This window comes from Amphiprion ocellaris, chromosome 10 (assembly GCF_022539595.1).
Source record: "Amphiprion ocellaris isolate individual 3 ecotype Okinawa chromosome 10, ASM2253959v1, whole genome shotgun sequence".
Classification (NCBI taxonomy): domain Eukaryota; kingdom Metazoa; phylum Chordata; class Actinopteri; family Pomacentridae; genus Amphiprion; species Amphiprion ocellaris.
The window spans coordinates 8327736-8348183 of NC_072775.1; the positions used below are offsets into that span (position 1 = coordinate 8327736).

Here is a 20448-nt window from a genome sequence, read left to right on the forward strand (position 1 = left end):
TACAGTCGTCACAACTCTTGCATTCTAAAGAAGCTCCAATTATGAATCTCAGAATGTTTTAAAGAAATAAAAAAAAAACAAACATTCAATGACTGAAGTGTAGATGCTGTTGGAAACTTCGGACAAAATCTATGTGTCTGGCAGATTGACTGTAACACTGGATAGGCCTGAATGAAGCTAAAGCTAAAAAGGCGACCAACTGGGTGCTCATTTAAGGCAACTGGAAACAGTGGACATTACTTCAACCTTTATCTTTTATTTTTGAACAGTTGATACCAGAGATCTGAGTTCATGGACAGATCTGAACATCAGCTTGTAGATTTGATATCGTCAGTCTCAGAAGAGACATGGCTTGGAAAAATGAATAAATAAAGTTGTATTGGTGAAAGAAGTTTGGCCACAGTAGTTTGTATGATCTGCTTTCCCTGCGATGCTGCGTGTCTTGTGTTGTTACAGTCCGAGGCCATTTTGCTTCATGGTGTCAAAACATAGATAAACCACATAGCCTCTCCACAACAGTGACTTCCCCATAATGACACAAAACCCCAAACTCCATCAACTATCTCCACCCAAATATGGTGAAACATCAGAATGCACACAGGAACAAGATTCAGACTAAGGCGCTAAGGGAAGAAGGTGTCGGTGCTGATGTACTCGTTCTCACATACAAATAAAGACAGCCACAGATCACATATAGAAGTCTGCTGAAAATAAAACCAGAGATAGTGTGCATTATATTTACACAGCATTAGCTAAGAAATGACCTTACCTAAACTAAATTTAAACATGTTTCATTGACTTTCAAGTCTCCAGAAGGTGATAGACAGTGTGTGCGGCGTTCTGCATGATTCTGTTGTCTTGCTTTCCTGTCAGATTTACAGCATCAGTCTGAAGACGGGAAGGAATCAGCACACAGAGCCGTTGCTGCTGCTGCTGCTCACCTCCATGTAGACAAACTCTGTGGTGGAGACCATTGAAAGTGGGTTAGAGTTGACTGAGTAGGTCATGAGCCAAAAAAGACAGCTTGCAGATGAAAAAGAAGTCTTTGACACACCACAAACACAAACCATGTCTGTGTGTTAGTATGAGTGCAAAGACCAGATTTAAGACTACACGGATCAGTCGCAACTTTAAAACCACCGGCAATGCAGAGAAAACAACCATGATCATCTTGTTGCAATGCAATGTTTTGCTGGGAAACCTTGGGTTCTGACATTCACACGGATGTTACCTCCTCCCCACCAATGATTAGAGGACTCCCCAACAGGAGCAACTTCAGCACCATTATACTACAAAAACTGCTCGGGGACGGCTTGAGGAACATGACCAAGAGCCTGGTGTGGTGATCATCCCTCCAAACTCCCCACATCTCAATCTGATCAAGCATCCATGAATGGATGATTAGACCACGCTATCTTCTCTTGTACCCGCAACTTCACAATCCTTCTTATGATGACTTGAAAATACATTGTTTCGGTGAGATTGAGTGAAGTCTGCTGGATCGGGACGTTCATTTGTTCTTTGTCAGCTTAATTTAAAGTTTAGTGTGATGAACAGTCACGAGGGACCCCACTCTGCAAACCACAGGACCCATTGTAGATTTCCCAGTGCAAGATACCACAGATCATCACAACAGGCTTCCTGTCTTCACCCCGATAGATCAGAGCTGTTCTGGCAGCATGAGAAACACCAAGACAATGTAAGGCAGGTGTTTTTAATGTTGTGGCTGAGCGGTGCATACCGTACTAAGAGATTTTTGAGGCCGCCTTTGCAGTTTGACACAATTTTGTAGCATATAAAGCAGAACAAGTTTGTGTGCGCATGTGTGCGTCGTACCCAAGTTGTTCTGTAGTTGTGTTTTGTCCAGTGGATCCGTGAAGGGGACGATACCAACATCAGAGGCGGTAGATCTTCTGTAGGTCTCTATCAGTGTTTCCAGGGTCCGAAATCTCTGTGGTCTGACTCTCAAATCCTGCAAACCAAACACACACAAACCTTAAATAACCTCCTCAGTCGCGTGTTTGTGTTCTGCATGAAAATATTCACCCACCTGGAGACACCAGCCGTCGGCGGAGTGTACGAGCCTGTAGGTGTGCACGAATGGTGTTTTCCTGTGACACAAAAAGTTCTGAAATCTGAATGTTTTTCTGTGCAGGGAGATCAAAAAATACACGTTCCGATGTGATGATTAAACCTGAAAGAGGCGCGAGATGTGGAACAGGGGCCGAGGATGAGTCAGTGATTTCGTGCTCGGCACACTTGTGGGTGAGACCAGATCTCAGTTATGATCTAATATATCGAATTTTAATAAGAATCTCTTAATGTCCATCTTTCTCTCGTGGGATTTCCTTGCTTTAGAAGCTGCTAGATGGGATTATCTTTTCACATTTTCCACATGAGACTGGATAAAATTTTTATCTTTGTGACAAATATCTGTAGTTCTGAAATGACGTTTTGTTGCGTCTGAACCATTGAAACACAGTTTATAGACAGCGGTGGAAGAAAGTCATAAGTGGGGCTTAAACCCTTCAGATCTTGACTTCCAGTTATTCATGTCTCACATAGTTTTATTTTTTTGTGCTCTAAATATTTACCAGTGTTCCCGAGTTTACTTGTAACAGAATTTTCTGTTTTTTTCTGAAAAAAGAAAAAGCTAAGAAAAAACAACACAGTTATTTTGTTTCAGATAAGAAGTTTAATATTAAGGCTGCTGCCACTGTCTACTTATTATTTAAATCTAAATATAGTGTGTGAATGTGCAGCTGAACAGATGCAGTGAAAGACAGCTGGATATGTGGTTTGCTGCAAGGCACCAAAGTACATTCATATTTAATAAACCTAGATTGTAAAAAGTACAACAACAAAACTTAATATAAAAGAACGGCCATATTCCAAAAAATACATATTATACACATTTATTCAACATTTTTGTTGTGCAAGCTTCTATATAAGATGTTGCTCATTTAACAAACAAATCTATCATGACAGAACCAAAACTTCATTTAGTGTTATTTGTCAATAACTGTATGTAATTTTAGAAATATATTTAAAAAATTAAACTGGAATTAATCTATTGAATAAAAATGAAATATTTGTGAAATTATCCAAAACACATGACTGTATTTAAGCTGCATTTTAATGTTTAAAAACTCAAAAAGAGAGTAAACTTTATGGTTATTCTGAGTTATTTTTTCTGTACTTTTGTTGATATATAATCTGTTTCAAAAATACAGAAAATAATAATCTTTAAAAATAAAACGGAAGCAAGCCAGTATGCATTTTACAATGTGTCTGTGGAAGATTGTTGCATGGAAAGTGCATTTATTTACATAAAAGCTCTTTTTCTTCCTCCATATGTGATAATTGCAAATTCTAAAACACAAGGACTTGTTTGCCTTCTCCTTTTCTTTAAAAAACTCGATTTATTTTATTTTATTGCTTGGTCTGCTGCCTGAATAAAATGAAGCTGTGCAATTGTTTCACTTTGTGCTCTGACTTTTCTCCCTATCGCCTCAATCTGAAACTCCCTCAACAGCGTAGTTAAAGATGAACTCCACAAACAGGCACATACAGCCGGTAAATGCATCTTAACACTATTGCATCAGCAATGTCAGTCAAATAAAAATAATATGTCAGAGTGTGTTAATCACAGGGGTCATTTTTCTGCATTGAGTGCTTTTACTTTTAATATTTGAAGTGTATTGCTTGGTCAGACTTATATTTATGTTTTCATGCTGCAATTTTACTTGTAAAGAGCATTTTTTGATGTAGTATTACAGTACTTTTGCTAAAGCGAAGGCTCTAAGTACTCCCTCCATCAGTGTTGTCATATAGAAGAAATTACAAGCTTGTTGTTTACAACATGAAATGCTATTTATTTTGTATTATTACAAAGAGGAACACTTAATTCTTGGCTAATAGCTCCACATACTGTGATGAAAATATGTGTAAAGGACTTTTTTTGTTTGATTTTAGATACATTTTAGCTCAGTTTGTTGACGTTCTCTCTCTTCTTTGAAAAAATTGGTGACGCATCATTTTTCTTTCAGGACAAACAGTTCAAACTTGTCATTTTGTAAATTTAACAAAGGCACTGAGCAAAATAAAAGAAACAGTTACATGTAAATTTATTTTATCACAGCTCTTTCTGTGTCTCTGAAAGTTTACATATGTTTTCTTGCAAAAAATTATTTACAAACGCTTCTACAAAGGAGGTGTTGTGCGTACGTGCTGCATCAACACACCCAGCTGGGTTTCTCAGCTCACCTCTACATGATGTATGATATAAGTCCCTTACTACAAACGGAACATGCTCAGTGTGTTTACTGACGGATAGATAGATTAAATAAAGGCTCATGTAGGATAAGTGAATGTCATTTTTGCTCAGCTCACCTCACACACAGACAGAAGGCCCCCTGAACCGTCTCGCTGTCTCTCAGCAGAAAGCTGCCATCGTGTCCAAACCTCTCCAGCAGCCTCTCCGTTTCTTCACTTCCAATCCTGCCAAAGTAAATGGACTGGACCAGCACCCCTTCCCTGTCCATGCTGCCTGGGAGGAAGGCACCCATTTGTGCCTGAGCTGTGTGAAAGTGCAGCAGACTGCAGCAGCAGATGAGTGTGTGAGAGGCTATGAGGCAGGAAAAGCTTTTCTGGTTTTCACACTTTTCTGACATGCAGCTGCACCTCACATGTCATGAACTTTTTTCTTTTCTTTTAACCTGAATAATAGATTTTATCTGTTGAAAACTGAAAGCACTGTATGCCGTTGTTGCAGCTATGTCACATAGGCTCATTTTTAAAACAGTTCTTGTTCTTAAAGTCACAAAAGAAAGAAAATACAAATAAAACAACACAAATTTTTATTAAATTTTTAAAAATATATTTCTCTCTAAAAATTTAGTGACTTTTTAATGCTGTTGCACAAAATTGCATTTAATCCATTTTACTGGCATATTTCATGTGTATCATGAGTCTCTTCAACACATATTAATATAAATTTGTTTGTTGGACAGTAGAGAACAGTGGCTTTGAGCAGGTAGATCTGCACACAAACACATAAATCACCAGCCCACCCACCCATCCACCTACACGCACAAAACAACACATCACTCATACCTGTGGTTTGATTCTGAGCTGTCAGGACTCTTTACATGGTATCACCAGAGGCACTTCTAGTTTCACATGTGAGAAAAGACTGAAGGAAACATGGCAGCAGGAAGTAACAGCATAACTACTATAAATAGTGTCCAGCTTTTATAACATAACTGCACACATTCATAAGAAACAGTAAATATACAGTGTACGGAGTCAAAGGGTTAATCCAGACAAATATTATAAATCTATATAGTTCAGTGTCTTTCAGAGGCTCTACTTCTCTACGTCAATCAAGACAGAATATAAAGTGATAAACACAAGTTAAAACTGGGTTTTATGTTGCAGGAAGCATAACAGAATTTGTGTTGCTTTAATTCTCCTTTATCTATCGGTGATCACGCATTGCATCATTTGTGTCTTTATTTTGATCTTTATTTTTCTTCTAATTCCTCTCTCTAATCACCTCCTTTTAGTAAGTTTTCTTCTTTTAAAAACGTTCCTGCTTTATGTTGCAGTCCTAGAGTTGGTGTGTTTATTTCCTGGAGTGTTTTTCCTCCTCAAAAAATAAAAAAAAAAGCAACTTCCAGAACAAGAAAGAGAACAGTATGAGAAGGAGAACAGCACCACAGATGTCTCTCTTCAGGACCCTCCTATACAAGCATTATTGTACTGTATTATGAACATTTACATAGCATAGTCCCTCTACAGGACTGATAGATATTGTAGGAGTTAACTAACTCCAGAAGGTGGCGCTGATGCAACACTAAAGACGGTAGCTGCCACCGTCTGGGATTTGTTGGGCCACTTAAGTGACAGAAGAAACTGGTTGTGAAGTCACTTCTTCATTGTCTCGACTCTTTTCTTGCGTTTCTTGTTGTGTTAAAGGGTCATTTGCTGCCCCAGGCTCAGGTCTCTGCAATCTGAAGAAAGTTTTGATCATAAACTTAATCTTCTCCTTGATTCTTTTTGTCTCTGCTGCTCAGAAGCTCTGACATAGCATGATGCTGCCACCACCATGCTTCACTGTAGATATGGTAGAAGATGAACTGTGTCGGGTATCTAATAGACCAGGGGTGTCAAACATACGGCCCGCAGGCCAAAACTGGACCGCCAGAGGGTCCAGCCCGGCCCGTGGGACGACTTCGAAAAGTGTAAAAATTACAGAAACATTAATTGCAAATTGTAAATTTGTAAAACTATAAATTTAAATTAATATCTAGACCCTGACAAGTTGTTTTGATGTTGTAAAGACTGTAATTGGTAATAAAGTTTCTCACGTTTGCATTGTGACGGTGCATTGATAAAAGTTATGTCTGCACCTTTTCGGCTGCTGCTGTAATTTCTTTTTCACTATGATTCACTATTTAAGTCACTGGATACATTAGGTCTTTTTTTTTTTTTTTTTTTATTAACCATTGAAGAAAAAGTCCATGATTTTGCCAAAAACTTTCATTCATATTTTAATAAATCACTGTGTGCATGCTCATAGAATCTGTCACAAATCCCCTGTTCTTCAACTTAAATTCTGACTTTGCCCTAAATCAAAAAATGACTCTAAAGACTTGGTGCAAAACTCCCTGATCCTCTATTTCACCTCCACCTTCTCATTACTGTGTGGCCTCCAGAGAGTTGATGGCTTGGAGCTCTGCAGAAAACCTCTCACCGAGATCTTTGTTGGCCTGCAGGAAGCCACTCAGGCTCTTCAACTGCTGAGTGTCCTGAGGAAGAAACAGAAAGTCAGTGAAAGGCGTGTAGCCCAAACTTTTCTTCTTATGTATCACGTGTACAAATGCATATGGACATCTGTACTTGTTCTTCCAACCTGTGTCAATGCGTCACCGTCCTCAGCAGAAACTTGTAGAATCTCCTGCAACATCTCTTGTAGCAACTCAGATTCCCATTGGCTGACTAAGCCGGCGCTGATCTCTGGTCCGGTCAGTTGATTGACAGAATCGGACTCTAATCCATTCAACAAGCCAGCAGAATCCATTCGGTCCACACCAGAGACATATATTGACAAGTCAACGGTCAGCATCTGGACAAAAAAAAAACCAACTGTAATACAAAACCATAGCTGAGTCTCCCATCATGGATTATTTTACAAACATGCTAACCTCCTCAATCTGTTGTCCGACTGATGGCATCTGTGGCTCACGACTGAACTGCTGCACAAAGTGTTTCAGAACAAAGTAGTAGTGTCCCATCCATTCATCCTTCACAAGAAAATCACAGGAATGCATCAGCTCATTCCTCATTCGGATCACCTGGAGACACACAGGAACTCTCAAACATTACAAAATATCAGCTAAAATGTTCACACAAAAAATCTTCTTTACTCTAAATTAATTAAAAACAGCTAATGGGTTTGAAAAGGACCTAAGGAGAAAGCAATCATATTAACTGTGTGTAATTATGATACTTTGCTGCATTCATTTACCCTCCACTTTTACGAGACTTTCAGGACCTGCTGCAGAGAAACGCCTCCATATTATGATGCTGCCACCTCCATGCTTCACAGTGGGGATTGTGCATTTGTGATGACGTGTGCCAAACATAGTGTCTAGCTAGATGGCTCGATTTTGGTCTCATCAGACCATCAGACCTTTGCTTCAGTTGATTTCAGAGTCTCCTCCAAACCTTCTGGCAAACTCTTGTTGAGATTTAATGAGATTTCTTTAATTGCAAATCACTCTTAAAGCTTTGACTGATGAAGAACAAGCAACAGTTTTTATATACAGTCTTTCCCATCTGAGCTGCTAATGCTCAGAGGAGTCATAGGTGTCTTGGTGGCCTCACGAGTCTCTTTCTTGTACAGTCACTGAGTTTTTGAGGACGACCTGCATTAGGTAGGTGTACACAGTCCTTCAATTTCATAATGATGAATTTAACTGTACTCCAGGGATATTCAGTGACTTGGATATCTTCTTGTTTCCATCCCTTGATTTACGCTTTTCAAAACCATATTCAAAGAGTTGCTTGGAGTGTTATTGTGTCTTCATGGTGTAGTTAAAGCCAGGAGTATTGATTCACCAGTAAGCAGACCTTATAGTTATCATGTCTTTATGCAACAGCCACTTGAGATGCATTCATTGCCCTCAGATGATCTCTCTTTCACTGATTACGTGACTTGCAGCAGCAACTGACTGCACCTGTGTTGAATTAGGTGACTCACTTTAAAGAAGGTGAATATTTAAGCAATCACATATTTCAGATTTTTGATGAGCTAACATCACTTTTTAGAAATCTGTTTTCACTTAGACATGAAAGCCAACAACTGACCAGGATTCAATGTTGAAAAGCAGTAAAAGGGGAACATTTCCAAGGGGGTGAATATTTTTACAGGCACTGTAAGACATATGTAGAATGAAAGGGGAAAACATATGAAGCAGATTATGCCTCACCAGATTTACATTTGGCCACTTTCTAATTAAAGTAGTTTTTGTGTGCAGTGATATACCACTTCCTGTTTGCAGCATTTTCTGTAAGTCCCTTTCTGAACACTTGCAGTTGGGTCAATATAAAATTGAGGGACTTTTGAAGTCCATGGGATATATCTTGCATACATTTTTATTAAAAGTAAAAAAAAAATTATGTTTATTATGTTCATTATGATCATGTCTTTACAAATTCCATACTTATTTATCATGGAAACAATCACTTATTAATAAAAAAAATGACTGGCTATCGCTAAAATGTCAACTAAATAACCATCCAAATTTAATAACAACCACCTTCTAATTAGCAAAACAATAAGAAAATGAACTTATTCAAAAATAGTTTTGACTGTGTTCTTTTTATTACGTTGAGATAATCATGACAGATATTTCTTTTCTGGCAATACATCAAATTTTATATGGACAATAACAAATTGTATCTGTGTCCCAGAAATCACTTTCAATTAAGTTTCCCATTACAAAAACACCTCTCAAGGAAGTGTGTTAATTCCAGATCACATGACCTGCTCCACATGATGTCATTTCCTCCTGAAGAAAAGACTGAAAAAGACTCCAAGGCTTTCTGAGTTATTTAATAAAAACTAGTGTGTGAGTCAAGTGTGGATTTATGGCATGTCAACAGGTTTACTACAATATCTTCATAAATAACTTTCAATTTTACTAAATTGTATATATAATATTTAGATGAATCTTTGTGTTAAAAAATGCCATGTGGTGTTTGGTTATAAATGTTGATTTTAGGCCTGAAAACAGCAAAAATGTCAACTATGACACAAAAAGTCCTGCAATTATATATTGACCCGGTTGCAGATTTGCGACTTCACCATGAAGTCCTCGATGGTAACATCAGTGTTGAGTGATTACTCAGTTTTACAGTCTGTCTTTGGCTCCTACTATGTCAGACTTGGTTTATATACAGGATTTAGCATCTTACATTTGCCTAACAAAAAGCAGCACAACATACCCGATTTCAACAAGGTTAATATTTACCTCTCTGACCAATTTTGGATCCACAGAGAACCATTTGCAGTAGTTGATCAGGTTGAGCAGAGCCGACGCATCGCACTGACCTCCATCCTTCATTTTAGCCTGACCTCGTGGCATGTAGGCCTGCAGAAACACAAAGAGGTCGACTTCAAACTCACATATTCATCGGAAACTTAAAATATTATTGAATAACAATTAATCTGAAATAACATCACATCAATCTGTAACCATATTAGTGTATATTTTCCTGTTAAATGCAACATGAATATTGTTTTACTTCTTCTTTTCTCTAATGGAAATTTACTTTAGATATCCAATATCACCTCTGGCAAAACCAAAGAAGTCAAAAAACAAAAATGAAACAGAAAGTTTGAAGTTAGTGAAGATGTTCAGATTTCTGTTAAAGCAAATTAGTGCATATTTAGATATATAACGCCTCCCTTCTGTAATTAAGCATTTAGATGTAAAAACTTAAAACACAAAAAAATTATTCTATTAATGTAAGTATTCAAGAACTTGGTTCTTTTTTTTTAAAGTATAGAATTTTACTTTCCATGGACTGTTAAAACTCTTAAAATGAGTATATTCTCTTAAATATTGTTTTTTTTTGGTCTCGTTTTTGTTGTTGTTGCTTTGTTGTTGTTTGGTATGGTTTTGGTCTTTAAAGTATGGAATTATACAGTACATATCTTTAGAGGCTGTTTTCTCAAAACTATGTTTTTCTTGTATTCTGAACTAGAATTCTTTACTTCAGGAGCAATTTCACACACCAAACTTTCCAATTATATTCCTATGTAAGGTTCTAGCAGAGAGATTTCTTCACATCACTCATAGCCTGATTTATAGCTCATTTTAACCCGAAAAACATGAGAAAAAACGCCGTTCCCTCCTGGCTGATGACAGTAACTTGTGATTGATGGAGTGATAAAAACAAAACAAAACATGGAGTCTATAATTTCAGGAAATTGAAAGTGAAACTTTGGAGCTGACTTTGACTAAAGCTCAGATGGAAGAAGTTTTGAAGCCCTGTCTGCTTGTGTTTCCTCCTGTGAGGACTGCAGTGTGTGTTGCTGTACCTTGGCCAGCTCCCAGTAATGTGTCCTCCATTGAGGAGGGGAGCAGTTGTCCCAGTTGATGGTGGATTCAGGCTGTCTGTGGTGGTCAATGATCACTTTCTGCCACTCTGAACACACTCTGCATGGAGAGAGAAGCTGAAAACACACACTCAGGATTACTATTTATACAAGGAAAACGATGATAAAGATAGCATATGATGTGTAAAGTCACAATAAATCCCACCTTATTGCCTCTGGGTCTACAGGTTGAGGTCTGGCAGAATGTCCGCAGCAGAGGGTTTCTGTTGAGCAGGTCTCTATGGAAAGATCTCATGTGGTGCTCAGTGAAGGGCAGCAGGAAGTTCTTCAGGATGACCAGACATCGTCCTGCCTTCAGCCAGTTTGTATATTCTCTGTCGTTCAGACGGACCCGCAGCTCCTCCAGGACCATCCCGGCTTCACTTCCTCACGTCAAACACAACAAAGACGGAAAACAAGTCCATGTTCGGCTCCTCCCAGTCAGAGCAATCACAGCAGCCACCACTAGAGGGCGCCGTTTACTTTATCATGACTGCTGCTGCTGTTCACAAAGAGGTGATTTAAAACTGCGCCTTCAGCTGCATTCTAAAACATGAAGTTGTTAATTGTGATTTTGAAGAAAATAGTTCACTGTTAATTTAATAAGTTCCCTTGTTTTTAAATTACAGACAACATTTAATGAAACCAAAGCAAGAGTGGAAAAAATAAAATAAATTAAAGTAGAAGAACAACAAAAAACAGGCACAAACTGTAAATAATCCACATTAAAAATCTACAATATTACAAATGGTAATTTCTTCTTTTGCAAAATTTAACTGTAAAATTACTCGATTTTTACTGTATTTAAATCAGCAAAAAAACATGATTATTTTACAGATATTAGCAAATAGTGCACATGTTAACTGTAAAAATAGTAAAAAAAAATACAAGCAAAACAAAAAAACAGTCCAAAACTAACTAAGGTCCACATCAAAAATCTTTAAAAATCAATATTTTTATAAATGGTAGTTTGTTCTTTGACAGCATTCGACTGGAAAAATCTATGTATTTCACTGCATTCAAAACAGTCAAATAAGAAATTGTTTTACAAATATTCACTATTATTTGAAAAAAAGAATATTAAGGACATATATATATATATATATATATATATATATATATATATATATATATATATATATATATATATATATATATATATATATATATATATATATATATATATATATATATATATATATATATATATACCAATATATATGTGTGTGTGTGTGTGTGTGTGTGTGTGTGTGTGTGTGTGTGTGTGTGTGTGTGTGTGTGTGTGTGTGTGTGTGTGTGTGTGTGTGTGTGTGTGTGTGTGTGTTGGAGATTATTTGTAATTGAACAAAACAGAAAAAATGTAAAATAACTGTTAAAACATGAAATGATTTACATTTTCTTAAATCCTTAGCTTCCTTTTTTGCAAATAACAGCAAACATCTGTTACCATTTACCTTTCCCCCCATAATACTAATATCTGTAAAATAATCATGTTTTTCCTGATTTAAATACAGAAATAAATAATGCAATTTTACAGCTGAATTTTGTAAAAGAACCAATTACCATTTCTAAAAATTGATGTGAATCTATCTATCTATCTATCTATCTATCTATCTATCTATCTATCTATCTATCTATCTATCTATCTATCTATCTATCTGTCTGTCTGTCTGTCTGTCTGTCTGTCTGTCTGTCTGTCTGTCTGTCTGTCTGTCTGTCTGTCTGTCTATAAAATTGAAAGTATTTATTTCTAACTTGCATGCTTACTGTCCAAAGACCAGACCAAAACTGTAAAAAATATTCAGATCAAAAGTCCGTATTATCACATAGTAATTTGTTTCCAGCAACAGATGACAGTTTTATTGTATTTAAATCCACTAAAATATCATTATTTTACAAATATTTGCTGTTGTTTTCAGTTGTAGTTGTTTTTACAGTTTTTGAATGATACCGTGTTCCACCTTTTGTTGTTGTTGTTTTTTTACAGTGTGCCTCATACAGCAGACACCTGGTTGCACAGACACCTGCACAGATCCTCTGGGTGTAGGTCGCTCGCTGCCTGCAAGATGATCAGTGTGTTCAACAACATCTCATTTACTTTTTTTCAGTGCTCTTCCTTCCTTCCCTATTGCACAAACATGGAACCCCTAAATCCCAAATCTGACTCATCTGACAAATCTTTTCAATCCATCCCCTCTGCTACCGACACAAGACTGAAGGCTGGTTAATGAGCGCTGCAACTGATGCCTATTTGTGGTGCTCTGGTCTTTGAAAATGATCGTTTAAACTCACCAGAAAGACGCTGTTGGAATGAGTGGTACATACAGATCTGTAATCAACACACTGGCTACATTATTGGGATTTTTGTTGGAATTTGGCAAGACAAAAGCTGCACTTACTGATTTTGTTGTCTATTTAGGCATTGACATACAAGTTTACATGATGGATCGGTTAGAAAACTGAATATTTACAGATTCAACACACTGATATTCACTGAAAATTCCGTTTCTGGTCATGTGATGAGCGTAAGTCTGATAATCACACTCCTATTAACTCGGTTTTGGTCTCTGATGCGGTTTGAACCTGGCTCTGCAGTGCTCTCAAATTATCTGTGTCTGAGCTTTAACTTTAAAAGCATCAGGAAAATCACAGTGATGAGAGCAATGAGAGCAAATGAAAAAAAAATAAGTTGCATGATGAAAAACTTCAACAATGAGACAGTAAGACCCTGTTCACACTTAAAATGCATCTTGGGTGACTGGATCATGAGTGAGCAGCGCTAAACACAAGTATAAACGACCATCAAGACACATTGTTGTCTTATCATTGAAATCATTTTTTGAGGTGTCTGGAACACATTTGACCACATATCTTTCACAATGTAAACACTGATGCATTCTTTTACATCTCTGACAACAGAAAATATGTCATCAGTGCAGGGTTACGGCTAACACACATGATTTTGTCTGATCTGCCTGTACTTTAGCTCTTGAATCCATTGCAAAACAAATCTGGTGCTTCTTTGGTGACAGACTGACTGTAAGTTGGACCCTTTGACTGTCTAGTGGAAGTGACGTAGACAGAAATGAAATCTGAAAACAAGTGTTCAGCTGTGGACACCTTGGAGACTCAGGTGTGAACAGCAATAGCTCGCTGACTACTTGTACTCAATGACCAAAATGCATTTTAAAACCAAATGTAAACGAAATCTCGGTAGAGATCATGGAATCTGCAGTCTTTTCTGATAATTACCGGTGAGTTTTTCCTCCTCTTGACATGACACATAGTCATTTAATTCATCCTAAATGTAAAATATCTGCTACATTTCCCAGCCCCCCCCCACTGATTAGTCTCACTGATAAGTGGTTTTCTTTGTGCTTCAGGGTTGTTTAGTTCCAATCCTTTGAGTTCCCTTCGCATTCTGCATGTGGAAATGCTTTTACTTTCACTATTAAACATAGCTGTGAGTTCTACTGTTGATTTCCTACGATCATCTAAGAGTTTGTTCCGACCAGATTTGTTCCTCAAAGATGATGGTTCACCACTATCCTTCAGGTTTTAATAATGCGTTGGACGGTTCTTAACCTGATCTTAGTAAGTTCATAAATCTCCTTAGTTGTTTTCTTTGCTTGATGAAGGCCAGTAATTTGACCCTTATGAGGCAGATTAACATCCTTTCCACGACCACAGGATATGTCTTCCAACATGGTTGTTTAAGAAATGAGAAGCTCCTCACTGCATCAGCTGGGGTTAAATAAGTTGTTGCAGCTGAAACATATTCATCACTGCATTAAACATCCAATAGAAGGCTCTTAACCATTCGTTCAGTTAAATCCAGGTGGTGACTTTATTTTTGGCGTGGCAGTGTACATCTAGAATTATTACAGCTTTAAGGATCAGAAATGAAGACAATGCGAGAATGTTTGCAGGAGGTTCCTTTCTGCTGGGCTCTATGCAGGTTAGATCATCCATACTTTTACGTAACATAAGACCACATCTGAATCCATAACACGCTGGTGCGCTGTGCCAAAGCCCTTATGAGAGGTGGCATCACCAGGCTGCTACATCTGCTGCCTGCTGTGAAAAGGAGCCTCGGATACCCAGAAGAGCCCGGCCAGCAGCAGCTGCACACAGCGACGTCCCTGAGGCTGCTGCCGGAGGTGTTCATCAGGGAGGAGCTGACAGACACCATGTATCAACTGAGACTAGGGGCTTGCCGGAGGAGAGGAGCTGCTAACCCCTTGCTATTTCAAGCCTGAGCAGCATGGGGAGACATGCCGCATATGTCAAACGAAAGCACCCTGTAAAACTCTCACACTTAACACTGCACCTTCCATTTCTAGACCTATTGTGTTGTTTGGTGGCATATTTTTTTCTCATTGCTGCAGATAGCTGTCCAAACTTCGACAACATCACGATATTTCCAGTCAAACCTACAGTTTCGCTGCACAGTAATTCCTCGGCTGTCTGGCTTTTCTGCCAAACCAACGGTACACGTCAGGTTTTGGTAGCAGATTTGAAAGAAAAACAGAGCAGCCAGTCTTTACAAATTTGTAATAATATAAGATATAGAATGAGGTAGCAGTTTATAAAGCAACCAGTTGTTCAAATATACATTGTTAGCAGTTCCTGTCTGGGGTTTATCAAGGTTGTAAGCAATCAAGAGCAGACTGTGAACCAAAAGAAAATCTCAACAATGACTGCATAGACTGCTGTAAAACTTTGAATGTCACATACAGCATTTTGTCAACTTTATTTATGAAATAATTCCAAGGTTGCAGCAACAGCACATTGTATGTGAGAGCAGCCAGACACAAAGCCCTGCATTCATACTGTAGCAGCATCAGACCAAACAATAACTAGAAATATCACCTTGTGGCTGTTTGACTCCACCAACCAGTGAAGCTGCAGTTTACATCCAGACTCATATAATAAAAAATGATGAAGACTTTAAAGGAATTCAGTAGGTGAACTCAAAAGATTACTGTCACAAATAACCAAATTTGAGGTATGGTCTCAATCCCTTCATCTCTTCCTGTGGCTAGGAGAGGATTATAACATGACAGTGAAGCTGACTTTTGATCTTTTTTTATAAGACATTTGTGTGAAATATTGTCTTAATATGTCTATGAATTCTTCAGTTAGGGCCAAAAACATGAGCTTTTCTGAAAACATAATTTATGAAAGTGTCTCTAATATACTGACAACATCCTGTTGTTGCTCTGTTTCTTTGTTACTGTGTGTCATGCAGTGAGAGATACACATTAAATCAATGAATAAAGATACATTCATGCATGCTGGTCCTGCCAGTGACTTCAAAGCACGGTGGCGGCAGTATCATAAACTTCACTCATTTTGACTGGAAGATCAGAAAGAAAAATCGAACTTTCTCGATGCCAACTGCCAAAACACAAAGACAAAAAGAACAATACTGACTCTCTGTGGTGCCAAAACCATCTCTTCAGCTGTTTTCTGTTCTAATTATTTGTGTTTTATTAGCATTAAACAGTTGCAAATAATAGCTAAATCAAGTGTTTTATTGTATCTGCTGTTTCTGACCACTAAAAAAGTGAAAACAAATGAACTCTCCATAAACCACTGGTAAGGTTTGCACACTGCTTCAGGCGAGCTGTGCCCAAATACAACCTCACAAACAAAACATACCAGCACGACTGTAGACTCCCGTTAGGTCTGCAGGAGACCTGTGTGGTGTGTATGAAAACATAATGGTGGGCTGTGACCTTGCCCAACCACTTGCAGCTTCGACTGTGATTTTTTAAACTCCTTTTTTCATTAAGTTTCTATTTGCCTACTCACACCATCTCCTATTCCAACACACATTCCCCATGTGATATTTATAGCCATGCAACACGTCCTTTTTCTTTTTCAGAGCAGAAATAAAAGAATCGACTCAAGGGTGATGAAAACTCTCTGTTTGGAGCTTGTGTGTTTCTTTGCCTGCATCCTTTGCTGGTTAGATGATTGACTGCCTTCCCCTCCAAGTGCATGCTGGGATAACGCTGTTGCCCCCGTGACCCTGCCTTTGAATAGTGATGGAAGTGTACAAGAAAGAAGAGAGGCAGTGTTCTGTGTTTTTTTCTGTGTGTGTGCAGGTTAAACAGGAATATCCAGATTCAGCTGGAATAGGCAGAAACAGTCACAGGATTCCCGATTAAAACATATTACATTACGATTACGAACATGAAAAGACATTTGTGTTGTATCAAATAATTTCATCTTTACATGAAAATTTAATTAGTCTTTTAGGATGTACAGAGAAAAACAAATATCCCTCTATCTTTGTAATTGGATCTCTATGGATTTGATGATAGTTAAAGCAGATTAGGCGCCCTGGAGTATGTGCGACTGTGTGCATAAATGAGCAGCAGCCGGTGGAAGGGACACGACAATATTAATGTGCGCTCGTAGGTATGTTGGGGTGTGTGCAGGCGTGTATATAAATACATATATGCATTTGTGTGTGTGTGTGTGTGTGTGTGTGTTAGCGTGTGTGTGCGTATGTGCCCACGATCCCAGCAGGGTGTTTTTTTTTTTTAAGCAGAGGAGATCAAAGAGACATTAGTATTCTGAAATAAATCACATGCTCAGGCCTCACTGTGTGGGTCCCCAAACACATGCACAGGAGACACACTCTCACTCCGACTCATTCTCCCCGTCTCCTCCTTTCTCTTTCCCCCGACCATCTCGCTCTTCAAAAGACACCACCACCTCTTCTTCTTCTTCTCCTCCTCCTTCCCTCCATCCTCCCCTCCTCTCCCTCCTCCACCCCCGGGCCCCTAGCGGCCTTCAGAGCTATCTGCTTACTGGCTCCGAATCCTTTGTTACATCCTTTCAGTTTCTCACGTTCCAAACTTGAGCCCGTCTCCTCCCTTCGTCTGCAAATAAGCAGGAAAATGCTTTGTCAGAGAAAAGTGTTTTTCATTGCCGAAAAAGTCAGAAACGCAAAGTAGGGGTTTTTGACAAGTATATCCTTAGGGAAAGACCCCTCATTCTACCCTCCCTACTCTCCATCTTTCTCCTTTTCTATCCCCTGCCTCCCCCCACCTCCACCACCTCCACCTCCACCCATCCTTCCCTCTCTTCTTTTCTCAGCAGCAGAATCATTCCAAGCAAGTGGTGATCTTTCTTTTCCCGTTCTCGGCGGCGTGAACATCTTTTTCGAGCACTTCTGAGGCTTCCAACAATGTTGCGACTCACTCGCAAATTCTGAAGTAATGAGAGCTGTTTTGCTGGGCGGCCGGCACCAACCGGACTTCACTTTTTCTTCTGAAAGATGGTCACCGCTTTTAGCCAGCGGGAGAAAAAAAAAAGAGGCGAACAGAAGAAGTAGAAGGGGATGGAAAAGGAGAAAAATGATTGACATGGTGCAGCTGGGAGAGGAAGAAGCTCATTTTTAGCCACAGAATTAGAATGAGATGAACATAAATGCCCCCTGTAGCTCCCTGACAGTTACAATATCCATGAGATTCAGGGTTTTCTTTGTGCTTTGTTGTCTGCTGAGTGTGTGTGTGTGTGTCTGTGTGAGCGCATTTGCATGTATGTGTGCAAGTGGGCACGTGTGTGGGATGGATAAGTTTAGGCCAGTGTGTACATGCGTGTACTTATTTATGTGCGTGCTTGTATCTGTGCGTGTCTACTTGTGTGTGTGTCATTTTGATAGCCACCCACATGAATATGCAGATCAGTTTTAGAGAGCGTATGTGCTCAGCATTAAAGCCCACTCTCCACTGCTGACCCAATTTCACACTGCAGTGTATCTCTGTGTGTGTGTGTGTGTGTGTGTGTGCACTTGCTTATCAATGCATTTTGCCAAGCTTGGAAAAATCATGCGGTTAAGACGGAGGCATGTGAGTAGGTGTGTGTGTGTGTGAGAGTGTGAGTCGGCCTGTGAGTGTTTGTAGTGTTTGTGCAGATAAAAACATATGCAATAAGTCCCATCCAACACGTAGCTACACATTCACAGTTGGCTGTGAATAACAAAATTCACATTAATACATGCTGACCAAACCACAGTCCTTATGCCTCGACAAGCTCAAACACATTTGGTTTCAGTCTCAGTAGTACTTCTTTTCTCTCTTTTTTTAATCAAATACACTTATTTTTTAAGTCTTAGCACCCGCCTCACTTTGACCTTAGCCTTTACATTGACTTTTAACACCACACTGTAAAAAAATAACAATCCTTTAACATTCAAAAATGGTTAAAAAACAAAACAAATTAAGGGGAAATACATGTTTAACTAATAATATTTTTACCGATTTCGCCTTCTTCTTGTACTTCTGCTAAGCTAAGCTAACAACTTATTCTCTGTGGCTTCATATTTTTAAAAAAAATCTCATGTCTGTATGCTAAATATGCCTAAAGTTTGTTACTTTAGCTGAAGGTAAAAACTAGAAATAGGAAGAAACAGCTTCCCTCTCCTCTTTCAAGGTATAGCCTGTAAAATAAAAGATGAATGTAGCCCCCAGGTCTTACAAGTGACGTCAATACAGAAGTGCCTTAAATCTGCATTCTCTCTAACAGCCTGCAGGGGGCGACTCCTCTGCATGCAAAGAGAAGTCCAGTTATACAGAAATCTGTCAGAAAATGAACCGACTTCTCACTTGATTTACTTGATTTGCTCAGTAAACATTTTTTAGATGAGTTTATGGTCTCAATCACTGGTTTCAAGAACATTTCAATACAGCATGGGGATCATTGTGTGAATTATGGTTCCATTTAAAGTGAAAAAAACAGAAAAATAGTGGGGTATGTTATAGGGATGTCCTTGGGCTCTCCAATCAGATCAGCTCCTTGCATGTTTGCAGTTTCAAAAAAAAGCAACCTGGAAAATTCCAGATTGGAGGAAGCATAACAACAGTAAACAAACCAATGAGTTATGTTATGGAGGCTCCATATTTTATATACAGTCCATGTTTCAAAGGTAAAACATTCCACTTACCTCTGAAGCTCACAAATTATATATTATTTGTTTAATCCATACATATAACTAAATGCATGTCCATATTTAGGACAATTTCCTGGTCAAGTGCAGTCATTTCCATCTGCTTTGTTTTTGTGCTAAGCTAAGCTAACTGTCCTCTGACAGTAGCTTCCTATTTAACAGTAAGAGTGTTTGGTCTTAGGTTAGTTCAGTTTGTTATAAAGCTTTGGTCACCATTAGTCCCAAATCCTTTAGGTTAGATCCAGTGCATTTTGATTAACCCTCGTGTCGTCCTGCGGGTCAAATTGACCCATTTTAAAGTTTGAAAATGTGGAAAAAAAAATATTTTCACAATGAAAACTTCCACATTTTCATAATTTTTGGGAAATTTTTGAACATTTTTTGGTGCAAAAAAAAAAGAAATGTTCAAAAAAATGTTTCTTCAAGAACATTCAGAAAAAAATCTTTTTTTCTGAATGCTCTTAAAGAAAATATTAGAAGTTTTACTGATATATATGTAATCACTTTAGATATTTTAAAGATTTTTTGGAAGATTTTTATTCATTTTTTGAAATTATTTACTTTTTAGGAAATTTTTATTTCTTGCAAAATTTCGAGATTTTTTTTTTTTTTAATAAATCTTTTATAGGAAACTTTTAAGGAATTTTTGGAATGTTCTTCCTGAAAATTTTGCAAATTTTTTACAAATTTGGGGAATTTTTTTAGCAATATTTTTGGATTTTTTTCAGACAAAGGAACAATATTTTTTGGTGCCCATAAATGAAGACAACGCGAGGGTTTTAAAGGAGTATTTTACCATTTTGGGGAAATGTGC

At 38.1% G+C, this 20448-nt stretch overlaps 2 protein-coding genes across 2 annotated transcripts; both read right to left on the reverse strand.

Annotated features, from left to right (window-relative positions):
• Positions 1-240: 240 nt before the first annotated feature.
• LOC111588094 (SH2 domain-containing protein 1A-like) lies at positions 241-4790 on the reverse strand. Its single transcript, XM_023298245.3, has 4 exons — positions 4393-4790; positions 2051-2111; positions 1837-1972; positions 241-958 (listed from the first exon to the last, which is right to left on the reverse strand). Exons 1-4 carry the CDS (start codon positions 4671-4673, stop codon positions 906-908), a joined length of 531 nt encoding a protein of 176 aa, XP_023154013.2. The 5' UTR covers positions 4674-4790; the 3' UTR covers positions 241-905.
• Positions 4791-4842: 52 nt separating this feature from the next.
• LOC111588101 (uncharacterized protein CXorf38) lies at positions 4843-11092 on the reverse strand. Its single transcript, XM_023298252.3, has 6 exons — positions 10836-11092; positions 10613-10747; positions 9540-9659; positions 7209-7358; positions 6917-7129; positions 4843-6812 (listed from the first exon to the last, which is right to left on the reverse strand). Exons 1-6 carry the CDS (start codon positions 11040-11042, stop codon positions 6702-6704), a joined length of 936 nt encoding a protein of 311 aa, XP_023154020.1. The 5' UTR covers positions 11043-11092; the 3' UTR covers positions 4843-6701.
• Positions 11093-20448: the final 9356 nt, after the last annotated feature.

Bases quoted from the DNA above. Each gene is read 5' to 3' on its own strand.
- LOC111588094 (XM_023298245.3), bottom strand. From the start codon at position 4,673: ATGTCAGAAAAGTGTGAAAACCAGAAAAGCTTTTCCTGCCTCATAGCC. The intron at 2,112-4,392 runs GTGAGCTGAGCA...TTTGTGTCACAG, and splicing joins GCCTTCTGTCTGTGTGTGAG to GAAAACACCATTCGTGCACA. The intron at 959-1,836 runs GTACGACGCACA...TCTCCACCACAG, and splicing joins ACAACTACAGAACAACTTGG to AGTTTGTCTACATGGAGGTG.
- LOC111588101 (XM_023298252.3), bottom strand. From the start codon at position 11,042: ATGGTCCTGGAGGAGCTGCGGGTCCGTCTGAACGACAGAGAATATACA. The intron at 10,748-10,835 runs GTGGGATTTATT...GTGTGTTTTCAG, and splicing joins GTAGACCCAGAGGCAATAAG to CTTCTCTCTCCATGCAGAGT. The intron at 7,130-7,208 runs GTTAGCATGTTT...TTTTTTGTCCAG, and splicing joins TCGGACAACAGATTGAGGAG to ATGCTGACCGTTGACTTGTC.